We start from the raw sequence: 24,459 nt of genomic DNA, 5'->3' as shown, positions 1-24,459 counted from the left end.
CCACTGAGAGTCGAGGTTTGTTTGTTATTGCAGCAAGTCTAGCCTATCCAGATTGATACCCTACTTCCTCCATGAGGTTTTCCTTCCCCCTAAACCAGAACTAGGTCTGTTTATACCTCTACTGTGGAATTTATCACCTTTTCTTTGCATTTCTGTCAATGTCTTATGCACCTTTGAGTCCTCAGAGCCTAGCACACTGACTGGCACCATCCCCTGAATAAATAGAAAATAAGTCTCTGCCCCTCCCATCCTACGAAGCATTCCAAAGCTAAAGAAGATATCAGAAAATAATTTTCTGCGTATTGTGACAAAGTCACCTGCGGAACTTTGTAGGTACTACCTTGGTACCACAGTCACCAATGACACAATACCCTTCAATTAGTGTAGATGATGGAAAGTAAGCTGGATCCAAAGTAACATAAAGGAGAGGCATTCATGGCACTAAAACCTGCTGCCCTGCTACAAAAGGAGTGTCTCATATCATCTCCCAGGTTCCTGGAACATCCTCTTTTATCTCATGGAGCTGTGAATGCCTTGCACGTAGAAGGCACTCAGTGCTGTCATTTGAATGCAAAGCACATGCCCTGCATTGACCGCGATTGCAGGCTAGGAGGAGGTGATGCAGGCCAAGACCCTCACCCTGACACTGTGTCACGTCAGCTTACTGAGTGCACACCACGCATGTGACAGGGGAAGAAGTGTAACCACATGTCCTGACATTAAACCCATGACATGTGAGGTCAGTGCTTTTGTTCCTAAATTGTAAGTGAAGAAACCCAAGAGCAGAAGCCCGAGCTTCTTTTTTTGTTTGTTTGTTTGTTTTTAATATTTATATATTTTGGCTGTACCGGGTCTTAGTTGCGGGCATGCGAACTCTTAGTTGTGGCATGCGTGCGGGATCTAGTTCCCCGACCAGGGATCGAACCCGGGCCCACTGCATTGAGAGCGTGGAGTCTTAGCCACTGGACCACCAGGGAAGCCCCCTGAGCTTCGTAATATGCTGACATGCTCATCAGCTGAATGGCCTCATTTTTCCCTGCAACCACATTTAGAGAGCTCTTACGTGGACCAGGAAAATCAAAACGCCCTCGAGTGCAAGCTCTAATGGAGGAGAGTACCAGATTCTGGAAGAACTGAGGAAGGAGAGATTAACTATGCCTGTGAAAGCTCCACAGAAGTGGCATTTCAGCTGAATTTGGATTTCACCGAGAGAAGGAGAAAAGGGGTGCGGGGTGGTGAGATGTGGGAAAGATTCCAGGCAGATGCAGTATTGCTCTCAAGGCCAGGGACGTGGGTGGGCGTCATGCAGGGGGAAGGCAGAATTTCCTCGTGACCGCTAAACAACTGGTATTTAGAAAGTGCATGTTTACCTTCCACTGGGGAGTAGGTGTCAGGTATACACATCTTGTTCTAGACGATTAAGCTACATTCACGGATGACGGCTCCCTCACTGGTTCACCCTGCTCTCCGCCCATTCCAAACCTCTCCCACACCACTTGTCTGCGGACGGGTCCTCTCGGGAGTGGGATTTGCCTGCAGGCCTGGAGTGATCTGCTTCGCCTGGGTTTGCTCCGCTTCTCACCAACTTGAGCAGCAGCAGAGCTGCTGGGTCTGCCTGACGCGGCCACAATCCCTCCCATGTCGTCACCAGTCGAAGCCAGTGTCTTTCAGCCTGTGGTCAGTCCACTAAGCAGCTCTGGCCCCAAGGACATTGGGGCAGTCGGAGTGGCCTTCTGAGGGGCCCCCAGGGGACAGAGTCCTGGGGTCAAGAAGAGAAGGACTTACCCGGGGAGGGGGAGTGTTTGTGGGGGAAGAGAAAGATGGGAGTAGCTTGGGAGTGGGAGTGTTTGTGGGGGAAGAGAAAGATGGTGAAGGAGGCCCTGTGAGTTGGTCACTGCAGCAAACTACATGGGCCTCAGGCTGACATCTGAGTTTGAGTCTGGATTTACCCCCTAGGAGTGTGAGAACCCGGCTATATCCTTTAGGCTGTCTGCTCTTGGGTTTCTTCACTTACAATTTAGGAATAAAAGCACTGACCTCACATGTCATGGGTTTAATGTCAGGACATGTGGTTACACTTCTTCCTCTGTCACATGCGTGGTGTGCACTCAGTAAGCTGACGTGACACAGTGTCAGGGTGAGGGTCTTGGCCTGCATCACCTCCTCCTAGCCTGCAATCGCGGTCAATGCAGGGCATGTGCTTTGCATTCAAATGACAGCACTGACTGTCTTCTACGTGCAAGGCATTCACAGCTCCATGAGATAAAAGAGGATGTTCCAGGAACCTGGGAGATAATATGAGACACTCCTTTTGCAGCAGGGCAGCAGGTTTTAGTGCCATGAGTGCCTCTTCTTTATGTTACTTCGGATCTGGCCATCTTAGTAATAATACCTTCAACGTCCATTTATTGAAACAGTTCTAAAGGCATCACCGACTTTCTTTATACCACCCACCCACAAACAACAAATCTGTCAGTTGTACCCCCAAAATATATTTGGAATCTGTCTACCCCTTGTTATCCTACTGCATCTCACTATTGCAAGCCACCATCTAGTCCTCCCCGGACTACACGTCACCTCCTGAAGCCCTGCCTTCTTCCACTCAGCTCCACCCCAGTCGGCTGTGATTACAGATACACGACACTGCATCACCCGTCTTTCAAAACACAAAGTTCCTGAAAGCAAGGATCAGTATCTGCTGGTTCCCCAGCTCACACTCAAGAAATGCTTGTTAAATTATTTTAAAATGAAATGAATAAGTGAAAATGTTTTCTGGTTTTCCATTATCACTCAGAATTTTTATTGTTAAATGCAACGCAAATATAGAAAAGAGCATAAAGTACATACACAGCTTATTGGATTATTCTAAAGCAACACCTTATCATCACCACTGGAACTTTGTCAACACAGCCCAACCCTGACCCCTCCATGTGCCTGTCCCCAAACAACCCCAGTTCCCCGACCAGGGATCGAACCCGGGCCCTGGGGAGGGGATTACTTGCTCATTTTTCGTACATGGTTTTGATCATCCAGGCCTGAATCTCTGCACATCATTGTTTAGCTTTGGCCTGCTTTTTGTTTGTCTGTTTTGTTTCCAACATGTCTTTTAGGTCTCTTTTAATCTAGAGGTTCCCGTTTTTCTTCCTTTACAGTTGTTCTTCCTTTACAATTTATTTACTGAAGAAATCAGACCATTTGTCCTGTAGACTTCCCACAGTGAGGATTTTGTGGACTGTATCTTCAAACTGTTGTCTCTTTAGTGAGTTCCCTCGTGCTCTGTATTCCCTACAAATTGCTGTATTTAGAGGCTTAACGAGATGAACGTTTGATTGTGTTTTGGAGGGAAGATTCTTCATAGGTGGTGGTGTGTTTTTCAACGTGAGGCCTATGTCTGGCTGTCTCGTTTTGTTTTCCTAGGTCCATGCTTAGATTCTAAATTCAGGAAATGTGAACGGTAACATTTCAATTTATCGTCCCTTGTTTATTTACATGCTGGAATACTTCTATAGAGAGAAATTTCTCATCTATGTGGTTACCCGCTAGTAATGTTTGTACAGGAAGGCAAGAGTAAAGGCCTGAGTCTCTCCCTCTGTTGAGTAGTTTTCAAAATAGTCAGCTTTCTAGCATTTTCCAAAGGGAACAACTGGTGTTTGTTTGCTTGTTTTTGTATTATTATGAATTCTTGGATTTAAATGTATTGATATGTTTTGGTTCATTGCCATTTGTATGCTATTGATGTTCAAACTCTCCCCTCTGTGACCAGCAGGGATGTCTTCAAGTTGGTTCTGACTCTTTTTTTAAAAATATTTATTTATTTATTTATTTTGGCTGCACTGGGTCTTAGTTGCAGCGTGCCGGATCTTTTTAGTTGTGGCATGTGGACTCTTAGTTGTGGCATGTGGACTTCTTAGTTGTGACATGTGGACTCTTAGTTGTGGCATGTGGGATCTTGTTCCCCGACAGAGGATTGAACCCGGACCCCCAGCACTGGGAGCGCAGAGTCTCTTACCCACTGGACCAGCAGGGAAGTCCTGGTTCTGACTCTTTTTTGACCCAATCCTACTCATCTTTGATCATTCTTTGCTTTCTGGTCGGATGTTTCAGGTTCACCTTGTACGTTCCCTGCCCACACATGCAATCAGCCATTTCTTCAACAAGTCCCATTGTCTTTTAGTGAGAAACAGCATTTCAAGACAATCACCTGGCACAAGGAATGTTTATTACTACTGCGTTGGTCACTTTTTCCGGGGCTTTTTTCTCTTTTGTCTGTGCCATGCAGCTTGTGGGATCTCAGTTCCCCGGCCAGGGCCACGGCAGTGAAAGCCTAGAATCCTAATCGCTAGGCCACAAGGGAACTCCCGTTTCTGGGGCTTTTGAAGGACAAAGCTAGGAATTTTTTTAAAAGAGATAAAAATTCACACTGATATTTCTGATTCAAATATAGGACCCCAGGGTAGTACTGACTGTAACATCTTGTATCTGTATTTTCCTTTTCCCACACTGAGAGTCCTTCTCATGTCACTGGGTTTTTTAGTCCCATCTCCTTTATTGAGTGAAGGCAACAGGCACAATTTTCTCATTAGAGTTCAGCGAATCTGCCCTTAATGGAGTTTTTGTCAACTTGCCAGCTCAGAAACAACAGAATGCTCTAGCTGATATGAGCAAAAAAAAAAAAAAGAGGAAATTATTAAAAGATCCTTAGGAAGCTCATAGAATCTCTGGGAGGGCCAGAGAGGCAAGAAGGGAAGAGACAGAGCCAGGAACAAGGCCAGCCGTACCACAGGGCTGCCTGGGAAGCCTCACTGCTCCTGTCCCAGGGAGACGCCACGACAGCTCAGCCCAGTGAGACCGACCCTGGACACGTCATGCTACCCTACTGCCCGGAAGCTGCATGTTCTGTTGTCGCTATAACCAGAGAGTGGCCTGTGGGGTCTCTTGTTCCTTTTTTTTTTTTTTTTTTTTTAGAAGATGTTGGGGGTAGGAGTTTATTAATTTATTTTATTTATTTTTGCTGTGTTGGGTCTTCGTTTCTGTGCGAGGGCTTTCTCTAGTTGTAAGCGGGGGCCACTCTTCATCGCGGTGCGTGGGCCTCTCACTGTCGCGGCCTCTCTTGTTGTGGAGCACAGGCTCCAGACGCGCAGGCTCAGTAGTTGTGGCTCATGGGCCCGGTTGCTCCATGGCATGTGGGATCTTCCCAGACCAGGGCTCGAACCTGTGTCCCCTGCATTAGCAGGCAGACTCTCAACCACTGTGCCACCAGGGAAGCCCTCTTTGTTTCCTCTTGAGTGAGTCTCTTGTGAGTACATCTCATTGGTGACTCTAAGTGACACCTGTGCCCTCCCCACAAGCCAGCTGAGAAGTCCAGTTCTGTTCCTACCTTGGGTAGACAGGACACATAATATGGAAATCCTGCCAACATAACAGGGCTGCCCCCAAAACACCCTGGTGTCCACGGACGGTGCAAATGCAGATGCTCTGAGCTGGTAGTCTCGGAGCCTGTCTGGATATGTATTTTATTACCTGGGCCTACTTACCTGCTTCTCTGCTGAGCATCTTTGAGAATTTCTGCCTGTCCACATCATCAGCACATCCAAGTTCATCCTTTCTTTCATCTGGTATTTGTAGCTACCCCCTGACCCATGGTGCTGCATGGGGCCTATTTATTATTTCTTTTATTTATTTAAATTAATTAATTAATTATTTATTTTTTAAATTAATTTTTATTGGCGTATAGTTGCTTTACAATGTTGTGTTAGCTTCTACTACACAGCAGAATGAATCAGCCATACATGTACCTATATCCCCTTCCTTTTGGACTTCCCTCCCATTTAGGCCACCACAGTGCATTAAGTAGGGATCCCTTGCTCTACAGTACATTCCCATCAGTTTTATACATAGTATCAATAGTGTATGTGTCATATTTTATTTTATACAGAGTATCAATAGTGTGTATGTGCCAATCCCAATCTCCCAATTCCTCCCACCCCACCCCTTTCCCCCTTGGTATCCATACATTTGTTCTCTACGTCTGTGTCTCTATTTCCGCTTTGCAACATGGGCTTTTTAAAAATCAAAGTACCTGATACATTTGCTTACATTCTGAGTCCAGTGTTCATTCACCAAGTGAAAGGAAGTTTTCATCAAATAATGTAAATAAATATGTGGTTTACAAGATTCTTGCAGCGTATGCTCTTCACTCCACAGAACAAGAAGGTGACAAGATTGACGTTTCTACTCCTAGTACAAACTCTTCAATGGCCACATTATCGGGTAAAAAATATTATCTTCTGATATGAAGTTGGTAAAAAAGTTTCATTTTTATTTGGCCGTGTGGCTTGCAGGATCCTAGTTCTCCCACCAGGGATTGAACTCAGGCCCTCGGCAGTGCAAGTGAGGAGTCCCCACCACCGATCCGCTAGGGAACTCCCCAAAAGTATGAAATTATCAAGACCGTGGACTTACATCACACATTAATAATGTCCATTTACAACGTACATTAATAATGACGTGTATGTTGGGTCTGGCGGCACTGACAAATATTATGAGGCCAACATGTTTAATGACACTTAAAAACTAAATGACCAGCACGTGAAGACAAGCCACCACAATTTTTTCAGCACTGGAAGTCATGCAATACTCAATCTTGTAATTTACAAAATTTCATTTAGGAATGATAAACATACAGCCTGAGGTTCTTAATTAAATGCCAAAGACAAAAAGCCATAAACCGTCGTAGAATCACCTTGTCCTGCCACAGTAAAAAGGGCTGAAATGATACACAAAAGCAACACGGAAGCAGTATAACCCATGCTTCTGTCAGCAAGTGCTGTCGCAAGATGACAGCTTTGAAGAAACAAGCAAAAAGCCACATCAGGCTACGGAAGGTGTGGATGAAAGTACAGCTCAGTTTACGGTATAATATTTACCAATTGCTTTAATCACAACGTACACAAAAACTGTTGTTTTATTGAGCCCTGTGTACCGGGAGAAGATGTTTTCAACAAATAATACCAGCTCACATTCACTGAGCACTTGTCTACACTGGGCACTGGTGTAGCTCTAGCATCTTTCCCTGTGGCCACTCACTCCTAACCCAACAACCTAAGTGCTATCACCACCCCCATTTCTTCAGACGGAGAAACTAAGGCACAGAGCAGTTAGACAACCTCCTCAAGGTCACCCAGCCAGTAAGTAGGTGGCCAAATTAGGAAAAGAATCAGGTAGTTTGCCTTCAGAATTCCCACTTGTAACATGATAGCCGCCTTTTAAATTTTATTTGTATTTTATGGGAAAGAATGTAGTATGAAAAATCTCGGAAAATGTAATGCTGATGGATTGGCTGCTTTGGTTGGAATAATGAAATATTTCCAAATAAAGTTTGATGCTGGAAATCATAAGTGCACGAAATGCTACCAAATGTCTCCAACCAATGCAGTTATTCTGATTAGAATCAGAATATGAATCTTCACAGTATTTTTAAATAAGATTGGAAGTGACCAAGGAAACATTCTGTACCTCACAGAGAGATTCATCTTGTGACAAAGTAATCAGTTGTTGAACTTAATGATGTTATGCTGTTCCCTGTTTGTTTTTTAAGCTAAAAACACCTTTTCAACTTGCTTTTTCTAAAGAAACCTATGCTATGGAGAAATTTGAAAACAGACGTCTGGAAAGGTTTTCGTTAGTAGTTAATTCTGCTGTCAAAAGTGATGCCTCATCTGAAAGACCTATCTGTATACTTAAGCTCGGAAACAGAACTGGTAGGTAGAATTGGAAATTTAGTATCGTGCTGTTAACAGGCACAGTCAAGGATGACTTATCCCATTCCAGCCTGTTTTTGCAATTTCTCTTCCGGCTTAAAAGAAAAAAAAAACTTTATTGAGGTATAATTGACATACAATAAACTGCACATATTAGAAAGGTACAATCTGATAAGTTTGACATACGTCAGACTTACACACCCCTGAAACCATCACCACAGTCAAGAACTCTTTCAGCTTTGATAGCCATGAAATACAAGGAGACCTTAGAACCTCACTTTCTAATTGCTGTGTTGCAAAGTGTTAGAACACAATTTAAAAATAAGAAGGTGTTGGGGCTTCCCTGGTGGCACAGTGGTTGAGAGTCCGCCTGCCAATGCAGGGGACACGGGTTCGTGCCCCGGTCCGGGAAGATCCCACACGCCGCGGAGCGGCTGGGCCCGTGAGCCATGGCCGCTGGGCCTGCGCGTCCGGAGCCTGTGCTCCTCAACGGGAGAGGCCACGGCAGTGAGGGGCCCGCGTACCGCAAAAAATAAATAAATAAGAAGGTGTGAGGGTACGTAACTCTCCACTCCTTAAGCACATAGCAATGCCCTGCCAGCGAGGGGAGAGGAGAGAAACCTCACAGGGGAGAAGCTGACAAACACACCACAGGCAGGTTATCAAGGACAACATGGATAGGGACAATCATGGAGACAGCTCGTCCCCTTGATATGCTGTGATGAGCACGGCACTTGGCTGTGGTCTTCCTCCCCAGTAACACACAATCCCAGGGTCTTGTCATGAGAAGAACACCCCACCAATCCTGGTAGAGGAGCATATCCTACAATATGCCTGACCAGTACGCCTCAAAACCTTCAAAGTCATCAAAAACAGGGAAAGTCCGAGGAAGCTCCAGTCGGGAGGAGTTTAAAGAGACACACGTAAGTATGTGATATCCCGGGACAGAAAAAGGACACTGGGTAAAAACTAAGGAAATCTGAAAGAACTATGGACTTTAGTTAGAGAGAGAATGAAAGCAATCACTTTGCTTGCACTAAAACTTGTAATATTTCACTGGACCCAACAGGCTTTGTACCTTTAGTGAATAAAATTTGGAAAAAAAATTTCATCTTTCTTATGCTTCCCAAATTTCCGTTTATGATAGTACATGCATAGTTTTTAAGTGACTCTCTATAGAGGGCGCAAATTTACAAGGTTTAACTCTTGGAGGTTGCTGCTCTAACCAGAAAGAGCCACCGACTCCAGCATTTTCAGTTCAATCAGACCTGGGTTAAGCTGGCCTGAGAACTCCTCGAGATTCCTCAAGAAGGCATGCCCCATCCATTTCAAGGACTCTAGAAAAACATTTTTTATTTGGGTAGGTCCTGTCCCCTTCCCTGGATACCTGGGCCACTCCCTGAGGAAAAGCACAGCAGCCTGCGATTGTGAAGGCCTGCTAGACCCAGTGCCCACGGAGGGCAGGACAGACACCCTTTCCCCTTATTCATTCTACGTAACAAGGCAAGGTACCGACTCTGTTTTACAAGGACCACTTCACCCTTTGTCCCAGAAAAGTACTGCACGTCCCAGACTTTGGCTCTGTGCTGAGGAACATGTGAGCTGGTGGCTGTTTCAGCTGTGAAATGGGGGGGCAGGGGGCGGGTGCCACAGGGCCTCCTGGTTCCTTCCATCAATCTTGCCCGTGTCCGCTTCTGACAACGTCAGACCGTGCGTTCCTTTGGAGGGGACCCTGGGGCCTGTCCAAATTAACTTAGAGACTCATCACGTCCCAGTGTGTCTCCTAAATCAGAGAATCAGCGTCATGGCAACTGAAACCAGAGATTACTAGGACACCTGGGCTGGCTCAGACCTCGACTGCCAGGTTCCGATTTGTAACTGAGAGCAGACGAGGAGGTCGGATGACCTCACGCCAAAGTCCGCGGGGAGCTGCCGGCACCGCAGGCTGCCAGCAAGGTGGGCAGGGCCACATTCCCCAGAGGGCAAGGCTGAGTCACCGGCAGAAACTAGGGGATGAGCAAGTTTCTCTCAGGACCCTGTGCGGGGAAGGTGCTGCCAGGGAGCAGAGTGGAGCTGGTCTAGGTGAGGTCTGCCCTGCAGTCCCTGCCTGACATACATTTCCTTTCAAAATTAAAAAACTAACATCTGCATAGAGCATCTATAGATCTACAGATACAGAGATAGAGCTCTCCGTCAATCCAGGGTGAGGGCGACAGGTGAACCTCAGCGCCAGGATGTTCGCATCTACCCTCAGCTCCCTTTGTACTGAGCCCATTGGGGTAAAGGAACCCACTGCTATTTCACCAGTCCCAGGCAGTTCCGAGGCCCACCACTGACAGCGGTGTGGGTGATGGACACCAGTCCTAAGAGTTGGCCAGTTGGATGAGTCCTGGTTGACAGGCGCCACCTAGGAGGTGACCCCTGGGCCCACTGTCTCCCAGGGCCGACATACACGGAGCAAAGGGATGGACAGTGACAGCTGGGCTTGGGTCTCTGCTTCGCCCCTCACCAGGCGGAGGACCTCAGCTTTCTGTAAGATAACAGCCATGCTCTGAAGTTCAGACAATGAAATGAGGCGCTGTTTACAAAGCAGCTAGCAGATGGCAGGCACCAACCTACAGAAAGCGGGTCTGTTAGGTTTGGAACTGAATCATAATGAACGTAGACCCACATTTTCCAGCTGGTATTGCAGAGGGTCAAGTGAAAACACTCTTCAGAACACTGGCGGAAACTGCCTTCAAAAAAATGAAGTTTCGTCTTTTTCGCGACCTTTCTGGCAGCAAGTTGTGAGGCCAGTGCAGGAGGGAGGGGCAGAGGGGGTTGTGCTGATCGCTACAGAGAACCAGCCTGTTCAACTGGTTTGTCCCAAGGTGCTTCCTCGCCAGAGGCTCATAAAATGCACACTCCCTGTATGTACATATATGTGCACTTATACACAGGTACGCATGTATATGCAAGGGACTCTTAACTGCATCATATACTGTAAATCAGCATCACAGTAAACTAGAGTGAGGACTCCTGAGATTAGCCCCTGCATTTAGTCAGACAAGTAGCCGGATGTTAGATGACCCGCGAAAACCACCCCCAGGCACAAAGTGCTGAAAGCAGGCGTGGGGCAGACAAGCCTCCTTCAATGAGAAAAACCGTGCCTACCAGTGGCAGGTTATTTAAGAAACTCAGAAACGGAGGCTGCAAACCTTTCTCTAAAAACTCAGCCACAAGCTCCACTCACTGTTTCCAGAATCAGGAAGAAAAGTCTCATATTAATAAACATTCATGGTATTTTGTGGCACCAAATTCTTAACTTTCAGACTGATTTTATTTCTTTTAGCTAATCATGTAATTCATTCTCACATTTTGATCAAATGAATGATCACTACATGTTTATAGGAATTTATAGGACGTCGATAGCTCAAAAGGAAACAGTTAATTTAGAGAAGGAAGAAAACTTTAAAAATTCCTGATGTACAAACTCAGATGGATTTGTCATCATAAAAAGAAGAAATGTTATATGAAATATTAAGGTAAAGCAAGCAGGGACTTCCCCAGCGGTCCAGTGGTTAGGACTCCACACTTCCACTGCAGCGGGGGGAACAGGTTCGACCCCCGGTCAGGGAACTAAGATCCCGCATGCCATTCGGTGGAGACAAAAAAAAAAAGAAGAAGAGAAAGAGAAAGCAAGCAGCTCTTACGGAATTTAAAAATATAATTACAAAATCCACTAGAAAGGCTGAAGGTGAGCAGAGCAATCACCTAGATTACAGACTAAAACTAAAGAAAAAGGAGCAATCAGGGAGGTCCGAGGTTTAGCCAATTACAACTTTAGAAAACAGAAAACACAGTGGAGGAAATCATTAAAGAAATAATGAAAGACCAGTTCTCTGAGATCAATAAAAACCACCGGCTTTGAGGCTGAAGCACTTTCCCTCTTATTTTTTAAATGAAAAATGGAATCCAAGCCCAAGAGTCCAGCTTCCTGTACCAACTCCTGCCCCTGCCGTGCAGTGAGAGACCCTCCAGGGAAGGAAGCACCGCTGTCCAGGGCAGAAGGGTTAAAGCCATCACCGCGAGTAATGCCAGGCCAATAAATCAAGGAGTCCTGGTGGAAGTTAAAGTATTTATTGATGTGTTTAAACTCTGTACATTCTCCACAGAGCAGATTAAGGAGTTTGTAGGTGAAGTTTATCTGTGCATAGTGGGAAGAGACACGGATGGGGTAAAGGGGAGGAAGAAGAAAAAAAAACAGTCACAGGGAAATAGAAAAAAAATACACCTCAGGTTACCAGAACCTTTAGAATTAAAAAAAAAAAAAGGGAAAAGAAGCAGCTGTGAGCGTCAACATCAACTATACAAGCATCACAAAGACTCATGTGAAGGAAACAAAATCTTCAAAGCTTTCCATGGGGTCTACAGATCATTCTGTGTACAGCCTGGAGCATCCACCTTCCAGAGAAAAGCAAACCTCCCGCATCCTCCCCAGGATGCCGGCCACCTCCTCCTGCTGTCTTCTCTCAGTGAACGGTGGGGACGGTGGAGACCAGTGCCTTCGGAGGGGGTGGGAAATGCCCAAGAAGGAAAACAGCACATCTGGACATTACTCGGGAGAGAAGCGAGCGGTCCGAAGCTACGGTGACGCAACGGCGGACAGTGGAAGCACGTCAGGTACAAACTACAGGCTACTTTCTGTGGAAGAACTGGATTCAGAAGGAACGCAGTAGGGCCCTAATCTGTACACACGAGGCTCGCTGAAAGAAGCTGGAACTCAAATGCTTGCTTTGAGCGCCTCCTTGGTGACAGGACTTGTGTGGAGACACCCAGGTACCCAGTGGTGGGCGCACCAGACTTCCAAGAAACTGGTCCTTCAAAGGAATTTTGAGAGGGGGATCATGATGTATTTTAAGGATCAGTTACGGCTCCTTATTTCAGTTAGTTTCTCAGCAACTATCTGAAAGCTCATTTAAAGCTTTAAATGAGGAATACTGCCTCTTCTTTTTTTAAAATAAAACCCAGGACAGTGAGCCATAAAGACCTGATTGACACAATGCGGCCGGAACAAACGGCCTGCATGTAGCACGTACAGTCTATCATTGAAAATCAACATCTTCCATTTCTACAGAGAGCATGTGTGAGACAATACGATAGAAGTGGGACTCCTGATTAATTTAAAAAAGAAAACTACATCAGTCAAATATCTGTAATAGATAATTTTTCACTTCATTTAAGGTTTATATATCATATATTGTTATATTAACATTTTTTCACCCATTTAAAAAGAATGGAAATTGTGATTCTACAGTAGTACTTTATAGTCTTAATGATCCAGGAGGTCCGAGTGTAAGATGAAATCCTCTGGAAGTAGCTGTCGGTCAGTCGTAGGTCCAAACCTCTGGACATCTGCTGCCCGCCTCACCCCCCCACTCCAGCCGGGTGTCGTGCTTCACCTGCTTAAATCTGCATCTGCTCCAGGTATTTGTAGGTTGGGTTTTCGTAACCATGATTCTGCATTTTGTTCAGGTGACGCTCTTCTGGGGTGAGCATTGGGTCGACCTGCAGGAAGAAAGACGGGGGTTATCGCGTGAGCCCAAGAGAACTTCCCAGGGCATCAGCAGACCTGAGCTGTACGATCCCTGGGGACCACGGGGTGGACCAAACAAGAGCAGGCGGTGAGGACCCAGGAGGAGGAAAGAGAAAAGAAGAGGGTCAGAGAGGCTAGGCTGCTTGCTGAAAGCTGGAGTCCACACTGGAGGAAACAGTGAGCTGAATCTCCCAGCACCACAGTGACAAGCCTCAGCTCTGCCGCTTCTCTGTGGGGCAGCCTCAGCGAGGGCCAAGGAGAAGGACCAGGTGACCTCGGGTCCCCTCCAGCCCTGGAACACCACAACTAGGCCAGTGTGCAGCAGGAGGTGAAGCCGGATAACTAAGACACACGCATGTGCATTCATTTCCCCCAGCAGATTCTATTCTTTACTGTATTCATTTTCTAGAATCAAGACACTGTGGACATTCCCACCACTCACCAAAAACAAGTGGTAAGTAAGCAGTTCTAATCACAAATGAGAAGATGGAAGAGAAACAGCCTTGTCTGGCTCTTTCCGAACTTCCTGTTGCTTTTCTCCCCATTGAAAAAGAAGAGCGCTATTCCTATCTCATATTTTTAAGAATCAATTCACTACCTTGCCATTGTTGCCTGAACTGTCATATACCTGGTTTTCTCCTTATAAAACACGTCAAAAAAAAGCAAACTAATAACAAAGAAAGAAAGAAACAGTATCAGCAGTCCTTCATTCTCAAACATCTATAACGCACCTGAAAAAAAAGGAAACACTAAGGAAACAATCTGAGAAAACAGTGTTCACACTGTGCAGCATAAAATGCTCCTGTGCTTTCCTCGCATTCACGGTCGAAGCCCAAATTAACGTTAAGAGTTGGCAGCAGCTCTTGTGATGGGATCAGCTTGACTCAGCCAAAGCTGACTCCCGAGACGTGACCTAACAATCCAGGGAGTCGTCTCACTGACGCGCAGCCCCTGACAAGACGCTCGAATGCCGCAAGCCCCCCGACGGCTCACCTCCACGATCCCATGGCTGATGGTGCCGTACTGCCTCTTCCTCAGCATCACCAGGCTGATGACGATGACCGTGGCGATGGCCACCGCAATGACCAGCAGACCGATGAGGGCACTGCTGCTCAGACTGAAGTCCTCCCGCAGGGGCCCCACGGATTCCTAACGTAACGAAGCAGACGTGCGACAAGGTGTGAGAGACGACAAGCAGCGGGGGAGGCTGTGAGCCTCCGGTCGTGCCTCCAAAAACCCAAGGGGGCACCCGGACCCAGCCGTCCAGGTCGCCGTCCAGGTGGGGGGAGTCCCCACCTTTTGCAATCTCCATGGAGATTCGAACTTGAGCTTTCTTATCCGAAAGCACAGGGGAAATGGGGGACGAGGGACCTTTGATAGCTTAAGATAGCGCAAGGTGCTCCCAGGAGGGAGAGAAAACGGCCGAGGCTGGTGTGGGACCTGCCATCAGGTTTTGGAGCAGGACACATACCGGCCCCTCCTCGAGGCCTCCAACTCTCTCGGCGTTGAGAATCATTTCCTTCACGTCCAGGGTCTCGTCAATGACCTGAAACGGAGGCAGGGGGGTGGGGGGGAGAATGTCACCAACTGGGAGGGAGGGCAAATTTAGTGTGTTAAGTGTAACTGCTTCTCGTGCCCTCCATTTACCATTTGGTGGAGGGAAGCAGACGCCTGATGGACACCCACTCACCCATCAGCTCTGCGCCATTCACCTAAGTCCGCTCACCAAACCCCTGAACAAAGGAGCAGGTGTGGGCGCAAAACTACTGTACAGCAGTTGGTCTTTTAAGGGCTGTCACCTGCGTTTTCCTTTAGGTAACCCTTGTGGAGGTATTTCAGCACAGATTACCACGCAGCCACGTTTAAATATCCAATTCAGTTAAAGATAATCCAGAAATGTAAGTGATAAAAATGCTAGATGAATAATTAATAGGTGGTATAAACCTCAGGCAGTGTAAGAACCAAATTCAACTCTGTTCCATTTTCAAGTTATTAAATCTCTACTCATTTGAAATGGCCTCTCATATTTTATTCATACCTTTAGTTGCATATATATTTTCCACTGTATAGCAAGAGATGAGCTACTGCTGAAAAATAATTCTTTATTCACACCCAGACTCTGAACAATACAGCGCATCTGTGGCAGCAGTCAGAGCCTGCCCATCTGCTAGCCTATGGAAACGGACACGTGGAGGTCCATCTGGGAAGCATCTAAAACAATGCGACTCACTCTAATTATTCTCAAAGTTAACACGGGCACAGAGCAGGGAGAAACGGCTCACCATATTTTCATCCACTTTCTTCTTACTGTTAATCACTTTCTCCTCGGCCCCGATCAGTCCTCCTTCCTGCTCTCCCAGTGCAGATCCTGCGTGGAGAGAGCACACCTGAGTTTCCTGGGATAGGCTGACCTCACGCCAACCTCAGAGAAGCAGCAAACTCCCTCCTGAGGGCCAGGGAGCCCTCACCAGATGCCCCCTCCCCTTTCTCCATATGCTACTTGTTCCCATTTGGGAGGATGCGCTGCGCTCCACAGGGGTGAGTGACGCAGGACCAATGGGTGTCATGGAGGAGGAGAGAGTGTTGTGCTCACTTTGCAAGCCTTCAGGAGAGAATACTTTTTGTACTATAAACAGAAGCTGGATCCAAAGGCATTCCAGCATCAAAAAACTCATGACCCACCCTGTGATATCACCAAGCACCCACTACCCCTCAACTCACTCCTTTGACACTTCCTCTGAGTGGAAGAACTGTCACACCAGCAGCGAACCTGCATGCCTGCCTCAAGCACCATCTTTTACGCCACAGGCAATTCTTTCTGCCTGAAATACCCTCCCTGACCTTATATCCTTCCTATTTGTTCTTCAAGCTGCAGCTCTTTTTGGGAGACATTCCCAGGTTATAGTACTCAGAGTCACTGTTTGTAATTATTGATTTTCTTCTGTGTCTCTCACTAGGATGTTACCCTCCCGGGGCTTATCAGACCAGAAAGATCAGGAAGGAAGCATTCCCTACATGGGGGGAATTCTAACACGGAGGTGGATGGTACCTTTCCATAAACAGGGCAAGAATGGCAACAGTCTCTTGTCAAGGTCAGACATTGCCTGGGACGGCATCACCTGTGCGCGGCACTCCTGATGACAGCGCTCAAAGGCGCAGCACAAACCCAGGGAGAGGAAAAGTGAGGCGCAATCTTCTCTATTTTTAGCCCCAAAGCATGTGACTTCTAGCTCTCCTACCAGTGTCTCGTTAATAATATTATATACAGTGCTACCTAGACGCCTGTGATTTGAACCTTTTATAAATAGATCAACCTGGCGGCATACTCGGCATTCTACGGTGACCACCCGTAAGTGAGTAAGATGCCGACACGAGTATTTGCAAAGCACTGCTGTCCCAGGCTGCCAGAGGCCCAGCCACAGCAAGGCTCTCCGGCTCACGGCCAGACTCGTGCTGGACCCAGAGCCGCTAGTAACCGCACTGCAGCTGCTGCACCCCCAGGCCAGCTAACACTTAACTCATTAGAATGCAGCCAGAAACGAGGCAGCCCTTTCTCCAGAGCTTTCATTTTAAAGAAGAGCTTCGCAACCTGATTCTAGGGTGAGTTGAACCAGGGCCGGCTTTTGTAGTCTCAAAATGCCACTGAGACAGCAACACTGCATTCCCGCTATGTGAGGAAGGGACTCTCTCTAGGCAGGACGCTCACGACCAAGCCGAATAAATTCTAACTCTGCACTCTTTCCATCTCTCTCTCTCCTCCACCTCAGAATTTCAAAGGTCACAGGGCAGGATCCTATTTCAAAAGTAATGTGGCACTGAGCCAACGAATTTAAAGTCCTACTACCCGTGCTCAGACTCTCCTAACACTGTTCTTGGTGGTACAACCCTCATGCTGCTTTAACGCCGACCAAAATCACTTTGGTTTTATAGAATGAATAAACAAGGGAATTTAACAGACCAAAAGTTAATGTTTAAACTATTCCAACGAATAACAGTTGAAGCATAAGGACAAGTTAAACTTTTAGAAAATTCAACTTCACCTAAACATATCCAAGATGTGTCGCCCAGAGGAACGTCCACACAGCGATGAAGAGGCGTATCCAAGGAGAATAAAACAAAGCACGTGCACACGAGTGACTTGTGCAGGCAGCTCACAACCCTGTGTTCTGAGAAGCAGCACACACACCACTGCCAAACCCTCAGCCGGGCAGAGGCAGCCCGGTCAGTCCGAGAACGTGTGCCCTTGTTCACGATGACCCTGGAGGATGGACTGGTCCCCGCTCCCCCGCCCCCGGCAATGTGGCAACTATACCACAGTCTGTGAAACAGGAACACCACGGGCTCTGAAGACAGAGGAAGCTGAGTTCAGATTCTGGTTCCTCCACTTCCTAAGCTCATGACTGAACTCTGAGGCTGCTCCAACTGCCTTATCTAGCAAAGAGAGCTAATAACCCTACCTCCAGTGTGTTCAGTGGGTTAAACGAGATCAAGTGTGCAAGCCTTCAGCCTGTGCTCACACGCAGCTAACTTCATCTGAAAAGTGGAGACTCGTTACAGCAAGAGTTCACTTGTCTCAACCCGTTTCATCCATCAGCTTCTACTATGTTCTGAGGGACGCTACATCTCGGGGGACATGAGACAGCTGGAAACAGACACTCGGGCATGGACAAAAGGCAGAGGACAGCTAAGAAGAAAGGGAAAAGATGTATGTGGGAGCAGCAGAGAAAAAGAGGTAACATAAAATGGCTCTCCGCCCGACCATAAGCATGTTTTCATTTGTCCTAGGAATTTGCAACCAACCTGTTTAAGCTGGGTATACTTTTAAGGTCTACCCAGCTTAAAAGGATTTATGAAGGCTCTACTTTGGTTACTCTGTATGCCTCTGTACTCTCTGGACATCCAGAAGGGCAGCTCAGGACGGCCACCGGGTAAGCAAACCCACGGACACCGGGTTCTGGGTGCCGGAAGTCAGGCTCCTCTGGTCCTCCCACAGCCATGTCTTGAAGGCATGAGGCGGAAAGCATCAGGTGGTGGAATGGAACGGAGCGTGAGACTTCCGGGCAAGTGAAAGGAATGAAGGTCTTAGGGGGTACATCTTTGACAAAACCAACCTGTTTTCATTGGGTGATACACTTCCGGCTGAGTGTCTAGCAGAAAGGAAAGCAACAAAAACAAAACAGCACAAGAGGAGATTAAGAAAAAAATCCCTTCTTTCAAAATTCCTACCTTTGGCTTGACTTTCTCTATAACGTGAACAAAAGCATACTCTTCCTTACAAACTGGGCCTGAGCTGCCCCACAAGCAAACGGCGGTAAGAGCTACAGCACATGACTGCAAGGAGGGGAGAGGAGGCAGGCGGTCTTGGGTCTTTTGGGGGAACTTCTGTGAGATTCCCAAATTATTTAGCTTAGCCCCAAGTTATTTTTCTTAGAAAACAACAAAAACCCAAGTCAGCACTGGTTGTGGTTTTCTGAGAAGGAGACAAGGTCCCAGTTCACAAATGTCCAAGCGAGACGCGCCCCCATGCCAACAAGCTGAGGAGGTAGGGCCACCCTGCGGCCCCGTGGGTGGGGTCTGAAAGAGCAGGCTTAGGGAGTGAGCGGGCGCCTCGCGATGTATCTGGCTCCCTCCTCGGATCCTCTTTTACTATCAGAGGGTCAACTGTACTGAGTCGGTACCTCTGAGAGAGCTGGTTTGGAAGGAAGGCACTTGTGTTAGGGTCTGGAGGCCAAGCCGGACGCCCCCTTCCTCGGGCCTCCGTAGCAGCACCACCGGGATCTGCCTAGGACTCAGGACCGCATCAACTCAGGCTCAAATCCTTACTCTCTACCTACAAGCTACGTGACCTGGGCAGACACTTAACCTCTTTAAACCTTGTGTTCCCCAAATGGGGAACACACCCAGTCCCTACCTCAGAGGGTTACTGTGAGGATAACAGTATAAACGAGAGCGTCCACGCGCAGTGCTTAGCCGAGGCTGGCGTACTCTACAGCGGTGGCCGCTACTTCTATCAACACCACCAACAGCCACAACGGCAGCCCGCAAATAAACAGAAACTGATTCCACACCCTGACCTCAGGGCCTGGGCTCGGCAGCCTGTCTATTTCTCGTGCAGACCCACAGCTTTTTTTTAAATTTATTTTTGGCTGCGTTGGGTCTTTGTTGCTGCGCGCAGGATTTCTCTGGTTGCGGCGAGCGGGGGCTACTCTTCTTTGCGGTGCGTGGGCTTCTCATTGCGGTGGCTTCTCTTGTTGCAGAGCAGGTGCTCTAGGTGCGCGGGCTTCAGTAGTTGCAGGGCATGGGCTCAGTAGTTGTGGCTCGCGGGCTCTAGAGCGCAGGCTCAGTAGTTGTGGCGCACGGGCTTAGTTGCTCCGCGGCATGTTCCCGGACCAGGGCTCAAACCTGTGTCCCCTGCACTGGCAGGCAGATTCTTAACCACTGTGCCACCAGGGAAGTCCCCAGACCCACAGCTCTGAGAGATCCCTACAGACCTCGAGAACCGGCAGGGAACGGAAGAACGCATGCCTGCACAGGAGGAGGCAGAGGGACAGCTTCTCAGCCCGCCTCGCACTCGAGTGGGTCAGCTCACCTCTGCAGCCCCCCGTCACCTACCTCCCGAGACTGTTAGGAAAAGATAATGACAGCCTAGAACACGAAAGTGCTATTTAAGCTGCAAAGGGGCTTCCACGTGGAAGGCCTCACACACTGAGGCAGCTGATGGGACCAGGACAAACAGTGGGCTTTAGGCAAACTGTCCATAAAATGGGAGAAACATCACAAACCTCCCGACGTTACCGAAGGCTCCCCACTCGGTGCCTGCACGCGGCAGGTGCTCGGTGAATCCCGGCCCCTCCCCTGCTCAACCTGCACCAGGAACACAGTCTCCCCAGCACGAGCCCGTCCCAGATCTGACTTCAATTTTCTAACTGCATTCTTCCCCGCCCGCTGGCCCCCGCTGCCAAGCTGGGCTGTTACCGCACACGCACCTTCGTTCTCAGGCAGGGACGGAAAGGGATGGAGGGGGTGGAACGGCAGGACCTCGTCGCTCTCCTCCGAGCTCACCCGCACGTCCACGGGGGTCTCTGAGATGGAGGCGGTGAACTGGTCCATGTCTGCTCGCTGTTCTTGAAGCAGCTCATCTGACAAAGACAGACACGCAGGAGCCAGCTTTTCAGAAGGATCTGGTTTCTAGGCACAGGATAGCCTGCATGGGGCTAATTCGTGTCATTAAGGGTGGGATGTGAGCTCTGCCTAAAGGGGCGTCTCACCAGCTCGCAACACAGGCCACGCACGACCCCCTCCTCTCTCCTGAGGGTGTGCTCCCTGACCCTGCTGACTGCAGAACCTTGGTGCTGGGAACCCCATGGCTGCATCCTGGGCCCCCCTCTCTCCTCGATCAACTCCCTCCGGGTAAGTGGTTTCCTCCTACGGCACAGTTTTAAATACCATCCACGGATCGTGACTCCCAAACCTGTATCTTGCACCTGCATCCCCGGCCTCTGGCTCATCCACCTGGTAGCCTACTGCACACCTCTACTTAATGTCTGAGGACAATTTCTACTTTAACAGGTAAAGAGAATGCAGCACCTGAGCAAAACGTAGCCTCACCACCCACTCAGCTGCTCACAGGGAAAAAGCGCAGAGCCAATGCTTTTCTTTCTCTCAACCCCGTGCCCTGTCCAGCCCATCAGCGCATCCTGTTCACCCTTCCTCTGAAACATATCCTCAGGACCACTCATATCTCCATCTCCTCCATTCCCATCTCTGTGCACTCAGCCATCCCCTCTCTCCTGGATTTTTACAACTGCTTCCTGGGTGGTTTCCAATTTTCATCAACTCTCAACATAGCAGTCTAGTAATTGTTTTTTAAAGTTCGCATTTTTAAAAAACATATTCCAGATCTAGTCACCTGCTGGTTTAAAACCCTCGAAGGGCTTTTAATTATCCTAGAATAAAATCCAAACTCCTTGATTTTGCTAAAATCTCTCTATTCAAACGTCAGGCTCTGCAGTGGTCGCTTCCTGTGCTCAGTGTTTCCCCCCTGGGGTTGCTGTGTGGAGGGCGCCTCCTTATCATTTGGATCTCAGGTTTCCCCCAAGGGAGCTTGAGCACCAGGCACCCTCCCCGTCCCACCCCAGTTTCACTTCTGGCACAGCACCCATCCCCATGGACACTCGTTTTCCTGACCGTTCCCTCCTCCTAAAATGTGGGCTCCAGGAGGTCTGTCTACTGGTGCACATTTTACTCTGTGCCACACAGTAGACACAACGAACGTTTGTTGGATAAATGAAGAAGAGAAAGACCAGAAAAGGGAGAAGAAGTGAGAACGTGAATAAACAGATGTCTTAAAATACGCCAGCAATTAAGGGGGAAAGGGTAACGGGAGACTCGCTCAGTCCCTTGCAAATTCACACCCTAGATTTTTCTTCCGGTAACAGAGCGAAGGTCAATGAAACTCAAGGCTCTGTGGCTCCCAGCCAGGGCTTGACCCTGCCACGTGAGCCCCAGACTTCTGAGCCCGTGGCATGCTAATGCCCAGCTTCGTGGCCTCGCTTGTCCTGTTTCTCTCATCTGGCACCGCCATCAGTCCTGAGCACAACCCCGCCTGACCTTGATGCGAACAGTCAGCACCCACCAATTTCCTCTTGGATTTCTTGGGCCACGTAAGGTACTTTGTAGAGCAGAGAAAGGCTCTGGTTCCTTCTTTCTTCAATCACGTGGAGATGTGTCATCACCTGCAAGCACAGGATGGGGGAGAGGCCTTGCCACCAGAACAGCCGGGCCAGCCTGACACCCACACTCTTCTGCAAAGACCTATATTCTCTACAGAGTCCAGCAAAGCAGCTGGTCAGGGGGGCAGTATGAATCCTCCCCGTGTTTACTGGCCACCGTAGTGCAAGAATGTGTGTATTACCTCTCGGTGATCTCAGGATTTATCCAGAGAGTGCTCCAAGTTAAGGGAAAAGTTTTAAAATTTCCTTAGCCAAGTATTGATTGGTTTTCACAGGAGGCACTCGCTAACCGTACTATAAGAAAAGAACCCAAATTTGTACAATGCCAGACACTCAGTAAGGTCCTTCTGAGTGAAAGAGGAAATGAGTTGGTCAATTTTTACCACTGGTCAGACAAGAAGAGGTAACAAGGGAATGAAATCACTGGTTAAAACGTAGATTTGAGGGGTGAGACCATTCGTGGATTTTGCTTAGTGAAGCAGTTGCCTGAAATGATTATCACAGTGAGCATCAGAACTAGTTTATTCCTACTTAACTAAATTAGCTATTCCTTCAAAACTGCACACTGGGGCTTCCCTGGTGGTGCAGTGGTTGAGAGTCCGCCTGCCGATGCAGCGGACGCGGGTTCGTGCCCCGGTCCGGGAGGATCCCACATGCCGCGGAGCGGCTGGGCCCGTGAGCCATGGCCGCTGAGCCTGCGCGTCCAGGGCCTGTGCTCCGCAACGGGAGAGGCCACAGCAGGGAGAGGCCCGCGTACCGCAAAAAACAAAAAACAAAAAGACTGCACACTGAAGTATAAATAAACCTGATTTTTATGGGGTGATAAGGAAGGCATATCTACCATCTGTCTTACATAGCTCACTGCCTTTTCTGAATGCAGAAGTTCCAAGGTTGTTCATCCAAAAAAAAAAAAGAAAAAAAGTCATTAAAGTGGTCACTGAATTTAATTAAAAAATATTTTTTTGTCACTGAATTTGAGAGGTTTTCAGGGTGGAAATGAAAGGAGATTTGGACTACATCCACCCCAATGACACTGTGAAGCACGTGGCTGTACATCACACAGGCTCCTCAGGAAGGCTAATCCCACTGGGCTACACCTGCAGCCACTGAGCTCTTCCTAAAGAGGGCGCTCTGAGCCAATGGATTAATTATGTGGGCTTGAAGCCATTAACATGAAGGGTCAAAATGAAAAAAAGTTAAATGGAAAGATGCTTTTATTGTAGATCGATGTCTCTCTGACCTATAAAAGCAAAGATGAAAGCAATTTAATTTAATACTTGCCGTTCTTTCAATCAAGTAAATTGATGGGAAAGCACCAGAGTGAGTGCTTTGGAGAAAAAATACAAGTAGAAACGGAATGGTGAGCTCCCCAGTCTCAGCAGTGGTGACACTGCCATATGTCAGAGGAATTAAGGAGCCTGGCAGAGGACGGTTCCTACACCCAAGAGGACAAGACCACAGGGTGGGATGCTGGGCGCCAGGGTCTTTGGAGAGCCGCCTGGAGCTGCAGTGTGGGGCAGGAGGCAGCAGCACATCATTCACACCTCAAATCGAGTGCACACGTTCTAAGAGGCTCAACATATTTGGGGTTTTCAAGAGTTTACATAACAGGACAGGGAACAGGCCAAAAGCTAGTGTAATCCAGCGGCCGAGCTGCCCCAGAATCAAGGGCTCCGAGCAGACAGTAAACATCACACAGTAAAGCTGCTCCGCCTCCCAGGGCACTCAGGTGGTGCCCTGATCCTGGCTCACAGGTTAACTGAACACACTGATCAAGGTCTCACCTTTCCTTCTATTCTCACCATACAAAACAGGCTGTTTTTCTATAAAGTACTACATAATAGTCTAGATTTTCTACAAAAAAAAAAAATTGAAAAAAGATTATATTTTTAAATTTTAACTTTATTAAATTTTTTTTTGGCCATGCCATGCGGCCTGTGGGATCTCAGTTCCTCGACCGGGATTGAACCTGTGCCTCCTGCACTGGAAGCGTGAAGTCTTAATCACTAGACCGCCAGGGAAGACCTACGTTTAAAAAAAAAAAAAAAAATCGGGTAGACCTGAAAAATTCTAACCCCTGTCAGGATGTAAGCTTTTCCCACCTGAGCTTTCCGGAAGCTACCCGAGGTCCGCTGGCCTTCCCTCTTTCTCTTCTACTCCATCCAGCTTCAAACAGAGCCTTAGCTCCAGGCCCCCAGCAGAGGCCCCAGGGGTCCCCAGACCCATGCCCTTCCCACTCTTTAGGACACTGAGTTCTTTCATTCCCTGAACACGCAGCTGCTAATGTGGGCTCCGTATGTTTAAGGACAATTCTTCTCCATCTTCACAGTTAACATAATTAATTTCACACAACTGTAAGCTGCTCAAGGGCACACAGGATTCAACTATGTGT

The 24,459-nt window shown here is 47.9% G+C and overlaps 1 protein-coding gene across 6 annotated transcripts in view; it reads right to left on the bottom strand.

Moving 5' to 3' along the window:
* Positions 1-11,863: 11,863 nt before the first annotated feature.
* Positions 11,864-24,459, bottom strand: part of APLP2 (amyloid beta precursor like protein 2) — a 72,482-nt gene continuing 59,886 nt past the window's right edge. For 3 of the 6 annotated variants that reach the window (XM_067751579.1, XM_067751576.1, XM_067751580.1), the window contains 7 exons: positions 21,971-22,070; positions 20,322-20,474; positions 18,447-18,482; positions 15,618-15,703; positions 14,807-14,881; positions 14,329-14,484; positions 11,864-13,307 (listed from right to left, as the gene is read on the bottom strand). In XM_067751579.1, the coding sequence (XP_067607680.1) occupies positions 13,206-13,307; positions 14,329-14,484; positions 14,807-14,881; positions 15,618-15,703; positions 18,447-18,482; positions 20,322-20,474; positions 21,971-22,070 (708 nt within the window). In that variant the 3' untranslated portion in view covers positions 11,864-13,205. The remainder of the gene's footprint in view (positions 13,308-14,328; positions 14,485-14,806; positions 14,882-15,617; positions 15,704-18,446; positions 18,483-20,321; positions 20,475-21,970; positions 22,071-24,459) is intronic. The other 3 variants (XM_067751578.1, XM_067751581.1, XM_067751577.1) reach the window with 2 other exon arrangements.

The sequence above is a fragment of the Pseudorca crassidens genome, chromosome 9 (assembly GCF_039906515.1).
Source record: "Pseudorca crassidens isolate mPseCra1 chromosome 9, mPseCra1.hap1, whole genome shotgun sequence".
Taxonomy (NCBI): Eukaryota; Metazoa; Chordata; class Mammalia; order Artiodactyla; family Delphinidae; genus Pseudorca; species Pseudorca crassidens.
Note: the sequence above shows the minus strand (reverse complement) of the source record. Positions and strands in the feature narration are given on the sequence as shown.